Source organism: Nymphaea colorata, chromosome 8, assembly GCF_008831285.2.
Source record: "Nymphaea colorata isolate Beijing-Zhang1983 chromosome 8, ASM883128v2, whole genome shotgun sequence".
NCBI classification, from domain to species: domain Eukaryota; kingdom Viridiplantae; phylum Streptophyta; class Magnoliopsida; order Nymphaeales; family Nymphaeaceae; genus Nymphaea; species Nymphaea colorata.
Genome location: NC_045145.1, coordinates 9,151,778 through 9,158,882, shown reverse-complemented (window position 1 = coordinate 9,158,882; position 7,105 = coordinate 9,151,778). Strand labels below are relative to the sequence as shown.

The 7,105-nt window shown below is 38.9% G+C and overlaps 1 protein-coding gene across 1 annotated transcript; it reads right to left on the bottom strand.

Annotated features, from left to right (window-relative positions):
* Nucleotides 1–1,872: 1,872 nt before the first annotated feature.
* On the bottom strand, nucleotides 1,873–6,885 carry LOC116259014 (scarecrow-like protein 21). The gene is made up of 2 exons (XM_031636596.2): nucleotides 6,673–6,885; nucleotides 1,873–4,402 (listed from the first exon to the last, which is right to left on the bottom strand). Exon 2 carries the CDS (start codon nucleotides 4,177–4,179, stop codon nucleotides 2,479–2,481), a length of 1,701 nt encoding a protein of 566 aa, XP_031492456.1. The 5' UTR covers nucleotides 4,180–4,402; nucleotides 6,673–6,885; the 3' UTR covers nucleotides 1,873–2,478.
* Between the last annotated feature and the right edge of the window lie 220 nt (nucleotides 6,886–7,105).

Below are 7,105 nucleotides of genomic sequence, written 5' to 3'. Positions count from 1 at the left end.
CCAATGCAAACAAAAATACAAGCAGCTTTTGGGTGAAACAAGAAGATGACCCTTTTTGGTGGAAAGGAGGAGGAGGAGGTGTGTACCTAAGGCTAGATCAGGAGCATCTCTTTGCAGTGGAGACTAGTTGATTGTGCGCGAGAGGGGTAAGGACATGGGGGAGAGAGAAGACAGGAGTAAGAAGAGGGAGAGAGAGAGAGACAGAGAGAGAGAGAGAGAGTTCCGTAGATATAAAATAGGATGTGTTTGTTAATATCTGATCTTGATCGAGTGTATTTCTGGTTTAAGGAGTACACTGGCAAAAATAGGCTGATATCAGTGGCACTATTTTGTAGTTACTCTTTGAATTTTGAGATTTTCTATCAGTCGTTCCAGTTTGTTTTAGCCATGGTGACAGCACTTCATGAGAGAGCATGTGTTAAATTCGATTGTTATTCATGTTGAAGATCATGGCTAAATCATCGGTTTTACTCTAATGTCATGTTTATTAGCCTGCAAATTGTTTTTTGTTTTAATCATGCGATTCACCTTTTGTGATTTAATATATTAATTTTAATATAAATTAGTGTGTTTTAATTTTAGATAATTTCGCAGGAGGTGCATTTTATAGGATTGTTAGTGTTCTTACGTTGTTTTCCATTGCACACATAGACAGGACATTGTTTTCATAAGTTGCGTCTTGCATGGCCGAATTCTTACCGGAAACTGACCAGCAGCATGGAATCCGGCCATGGAGTTTACTCTTATGGCTGGGCGTGAATTGCGAAGTTAATACATGGTATTAGAGATTTGTGTATAGCGTTTAGATAAGAGCCAATTGCCAAACTCAATAATATTTGGTTTTCCTCAAAATGTTGGAATCGGTTCAAGTAGCTAGATATCATTCAAAGGTTGCATATTCAGATAATTACAATATACGTAAATTCAGATTTGGTTGAATATTTTAATTCGGAAATTGACGGACCACAGGACCAAAACCTCGAAGGCCATCTGAAGACGAAAACCAAAATCTGGAAGTCATTCCCAAGTATTTGGAATACTCAGAAGCACGTGCATACCACCTTGAAACAGAAACTGCTATGCAGAAAGACAGATAGAGAAACAGAATTGTTCCATTGTTGAATTTCTGTTAAGGTGTTGAATTACCTGAATACAAGGAGCTGGATGCTTTTGAAGCACCTAGAGAAAAACAAATTTGGAAAAGGAAAACCGCTCCTGCAGAGAAGCGGGTTTCACTTTTGCAACAGACGCCACTTCGAATACAACAAACTGTGGTTTTCTTTTGATTTGTTTTTCTTTTCAATTCTCTTTTGACTTCCAATTAACAATTTTTATTTTTCATTTTATAGTATGATTCTTAGTTCACCTGTAGTTCGTTTTTCACTTCCCACTTTCAATTTTTTAAAAGCCTCGGTCCTGCTTCCGCTTTCTGAGACAGGTCGCCTCTCCTGCTTCCACAGTTGGTAACTCTACCATTACCACTTCCAGAAGATGGGTGTCAATGAAACAAAAACACAAAAAGTACAAATCCAGAATGGTCCAAAAGGCATTTAGCTTGAGAGGCCCACAAAGATAATGTCGTTTTCCATGAATCACAGATGCCATTTTGACAATTCATGAAAGCCTGGTATGTCACAACTATGTAACAGATGTTGACCTAAGGAACTTCTTCCAATTGCAAGAAAATTTGTGGGGATTTCATAAGAGTACAAGGCAAGAATTCATGTGTATCATAATTCGTAAGGCATGGATATTCAGTTGAAAAACTTCTAAAAAAGAAAAAGGAAAAAAAAAAAGCGAGAAAAAGCACCTCAAGACATGGGGTTACTTGATGTTAAGTACGAGTCCATCTATTTCCCACGAGGAGCCATGTTTACCTTCCCAGATCTTCCACCTATTTCTTAAGCATTATCAATAATATCCTTAAATTAGAGGCTTGTTCATCAGCTATATTTACAAGTACATTCAGCTCTTCAATAAGCCCATACAACAGAGAAAGCCTACAGTTAAGAAGACCGGCTGTTTCTACTTGTGTGCATATTCTATAATCCATAATATAGTAACAGCAGAATCTGGAGAAGCATGCAAGCGTATGAAGCATATCTCCACAAGTGCCCGTACATTTGTTTGCAAACTTACCTATTCATGCAATGGAAAAGGAGCTTGAAATTACTGTATGTCCTGGACCAACTACAGAGGCATAGTGTGGAAAATCAGGCAATCATGCAAAGATGACTCTGTGATATTAACGTTCTGAACTTAGACACGAGCGTGCTGCGTGTACCAGAGTACCAACTCCAGTCACTCTGCAATCTAATCCAAAGGTAATTCCAGCTCAAAGACCAGTTCAACAGACGCGTTATGTGAAAGAAGAGCAAAGTCACCTAGAGAAAACTAAAGAATGGATTTGCTGACCAGCAGAAAGAGAATGGTTACTTGACCCTAAGTACACACTAAGGGTATGAATTGCGTGAACTTCTACCACCAGGCAGAAGAGGTCACCAAGTTTCTATTCTTCCAGCCAAGGTACAATGCACCATCTCTTTCTTCTAGTGTATAGTGCTCGCAGTAACTCTGCAGTAATGTTTTGATGGTGGAATTAACCAACGAACTTAGTGGATAGGGCCTAAACCCAGCCATTGATAAGCGTGCCCGCCACTTATCAAGGAGCTCATGCCTTTCTACTCTCTCTGCACCCTCGCAAGCAATTATGTTCACTATGTCACGTGCCACACAATGCTGCTCAGTACTAATGCGCTTCTTGTCAGTCCTTGGTAGAGTCACATCAATCGACTCAAACATGGCAGTGTAATAATTTAGGGTCTCCATGAATCTGGGGAAGAAAGGTGCAGTATTGGTGTTACATTCTTGTTCCACCAGAGTAACCACCTTTGGTGATAAACTTTTAACCAAGCGCAGAAGCCTGTCTCTGTGATTGCATGTGCTGACACTCTCATCCGGCATGTGATGAAGTTGGTATGGGAAGTTCACAGCTAATGCTTCGTCTGGACGAACCTCAAGCATTTCCAATTCGACATCACATCCAGATATTGCAGCAGGATTGAACTCAAATGGCACATTGCATGACTTAGCAACCGCCAACAGCCTCTTCCCCACTAATTGCAATCCTCCACCCCGGGCATGTGCTGACTGCGCATCATCAATACCTGTTATGCGAACATGTGGTGGCCCACCTGGCCTAGCAGCAAGAGCCTGAATAAGGGTGATCCACTGGCTGCCCTGTGCAATCTGGAAATCAATGATGTGGACCTTTACTTCACCCTTTAATGCTTCAGCTATTGCACCATTTGCGGACATGTAAGCAAATTTGAAGTAGGGACATACTTCATATAGGGTATGCATGTAAGAGAGAAGGTCAGAACTTGTTGGCTCCTTGCATCTGAGAGATTTATAGATAGTACTACCTGATGATGCAAGCCTTGCAATTAAGCCTTCTAACATGTAAGCAGCTACTCTCTGCATTGGTTCGCCTGAAACTGATACCATCTGCTTCAATTCATTGATTAACCACTCGGCTAACATGAGATTGTCATCAGCAACAGCATTGGCACATGCAATCAGGACCTGCATCATACCACCTTTCTGAATCTCCAACATCTGTCTCCATGTATCCGGTCCAAACATTCCATGGTCATGCATAGTACCAGAATTATCTCTGTATTCTAAATCAGGGCCAAGCATCATTCTTTCCAATTCTTGTAATTTATGTCTCAAGTTGGTTTCCTCATTGGTTAAGCAAGAATAGCCCATAGTAGAGCCATAGGTGTTATCAGGGGAATGATGTAAATGCTGGCCAGAATCCTGCTGTGAAACAGGGCTCCCACTTGAATAACTGTGTGTTGAAGGAGAACTGTAAAAAGATTGCACCCCCCGAGCAGACAATGATGAGTCAAGAGTGCAATAATTCAATTGAGATGTACAAGCAGTACAGTTCGCTCCTTGAATCTCATCAGAGCAGTTTGGACCAGGAGAACCATTAGGCATGCAGTATGAGATGGCATCTTCATGAGATGAAACATCATAATGGCCCTGTGAATTTCCATGAACCAGAGAAGGCTGAACGGATGAATAACTAGTCAAATAGTTCTCATCAGAGACCAGGAGATACTGACTCTTCATTTTGGTTACACTGTCATCTGATGTCCACTGAATATTCATGCTCAGACTGAAATCCTTTCCAAAAAAGTTAATAGTCTCACTATTTCTTCAATAAATGCAGTACATGACGTTGGCAGGGGAGCAAAGTGGGATACGTGTGTTTGAAAGTGTAGTCACCAAAATTACTCCTGTCTAAATTTAAGTAGAGACGCTGAGCTCATGGACTTCAACTGGAAGTTGCTTCCATTCATCGTGAAATTCTTATTGGCATCTTCCTCATTATCTGCCATCATAAATAAGTTTGTGAATAACAGAAATGAAACGCTAAAACTGGAGGACACTAGCCACAGGTGCTTAGAAGGTCTGGTTGAAACACTAACTCAAGACTATTAGATTCTCAATGCACATAAAAATATTTTTATTTTCAAATAAATTCTTGTAACATCACAAAAACAAGTCACACTCCAAAAAACTAAGCAATAATTGATATTCAGTTGCTACATTGGACACCAAGCCCAAAAAAACAATAAAATGTAAAAGCGACCATCATTTAAGTAAAACATAAGGTTGTTAATCAGTAGCTCAGAATTTGAGGACACTGCCAAAGTAATGTGTTGGCTTTGACAGGAAATAAATCATTAGCATCTCAGTTCAACCCAACAAGCAATTTATTCAGGTTTTTATAAGCTTTGATATTTAACAATATTGTCAAGCGTACTCACAAGTACAGTTCTCAGGTTTTAATCAGCAAGTTTTTCTTGTTGGGTATTAATTGAAAACTTTTCTTCTTGAGAAAAATTTGGGAATTCAAAAAAATAAAAAATACATGAAAAGGTAGTAGAAAATTTATGAAATTACGACTTCTTTACAATTTTTTTGACAAAACATCAAAAAGTTAATTAATTGCTAAAATGGAAAGTAACAAAAAGAAAACATTTCAAGTATATAAAACGATCTTCAGCTTCACGAAAGTATCATGATATTATCATTATGTTTTGCAAAAAATTGAATATTTCCACACTATCACGGTAAATTCTGCTGTTTATTGTTTAGCAATTGAAAATATCAGCATTGTTTGTGATTTTGATTTAAAATTCAATTTGGCTTTAAAAGTTTGTAATATACTGCAACACAAACATGTCATATATAAACAATCTCGCTTGTAACAAATGTAATGTAGCTCCTAAAAACAGGTCTCTTTTTTTAAATCATTCATGTATTGCTTCCACGGTAGGCAGTGGAAGTTTAACGTACCATTACCCATAATGAGATCGTCAATTATGACAGTACTACTGACAATCAAAGATAACCACAATTTCTATACAGTATACACTAGTTAGCTCTTGGCATCGGCACAAAGTTAATATATCAAATTTCAGTTGCAGAAATGGAAGAATTGCAAATTTCAAAAATGAAGACATAATCAGCATGGAACATCTAGCTTGCTACTCAAACCCAAGGATGTCAACAGTAACATTATTGTGCTCCAAGTAATTTTAAAGTGAGTAGGAGTTACAAGCAAGTATTTTTATAAGCCATTCCCAGTAATAATTATTTTTCTATCTTAATAAGAAAATAGGCATGCGGCATCTAATGAGTTTGTACATTGAAAGCATTTCACCAAATTCCTTTAAACATATATTAAAAATTTTAATTCAGTGCCGCAGTAATTTAACTTCTTGTAATCCACTAGCAAAATAATGGTTAAGACGACATGCTGGATTGGGTGCAAGATGAAAATTTGAGACTATCTCAGTGCTTGAAGATGGCACATATATTCCAGAAGCCAAAAAAACTAAAGACTCAGCCCATAAGCTGCTGTCAAGAGCACCAATAAAAGTATTCATCAATATGTAAAGTACAACCACACTAACATTTTCTTCAAGGATCATCATCCAACAGATAACAGGGCACCGTTTTTTTTTTATGTAGAAAAAGGGGCAGAGAAGTACAAGCTTCTAACGCTGAAAACACAAAATCAGTAGTTAAGAAAAGCAGCGAAATTCGCAACAGATGAATTTGCCAAGGAAATTCAAAAATTGATGAAACAAAATGCCAGAAACAGGTTAACTGCACATCACGGATGAACATGACCACTGCAGAGCGGTTTGAAATATTCAGAGCACAGATGCGATTTACCTGCTATGGAGAAGGCCAAACCCCCAACAGAGAGAGAGGTAGAGAGAAAAACTATCATACAAATATGAAGTACAATTAAAAGTAAAGCACAAATTAGCGGAAACATAGTCACGCTAAATAGCCGAAAGGAGAGCCTCTCCAAGCATCAAGACAATTATCATACATGGATGTCAATTTGTGTACCATGACTTGTGTTAAAATGAACTATAACGCCACCTACAGAAAAGACTCCAGTTCCAGAACCAATCAACTAATCAAGCCTTAAAAGGAAAAAGAAACAGAGACTTTGCTGACGTGGGGCAAAGTTGCAAACCTCTCTCTCTCTCTCGCGCGCGCGCGCTACACGCAGGCAACTACACCCAAGAAGATATAAAAAAGGCAAAAGTGAGAAAGGGGAAGGTCACAGTTGCAGACCTTCAAGACACGGAAAGATTGAATTGGGAGGTGGGAAGTCCTTTGCAAAGAAGGTCAGGCGATGTTCTCAACGAGCCACAGGATTAACCAGTAAAGGACGTTCAGAGAGCGCTCAAATTCGTTGCCCACTTGAATTCCCTCTGTTCTTCATCCAAAAGATGCGGGAAGGGAGAGAGAGAAACAGTGGATAAATTAGAGGCTTCACCAACTCGCCCACAGGACAGGAAGCAAATAGGAACCACAGGTCCACCATTGTATTCAAGCCCCGTTTTCAGTCCGCTTGCTAAACTCCCCATACATTCAAATGTCATTTCAATTCTGCCACTTGATTGTGAAAACTCAACTAGAAAAAGTAAAAACAATTTGTTCGCTGAAAAGGACACTAATGTCGAGGCGCAGTGTATCAGATTCGGGTTCCCTAAAAATTCTTGGC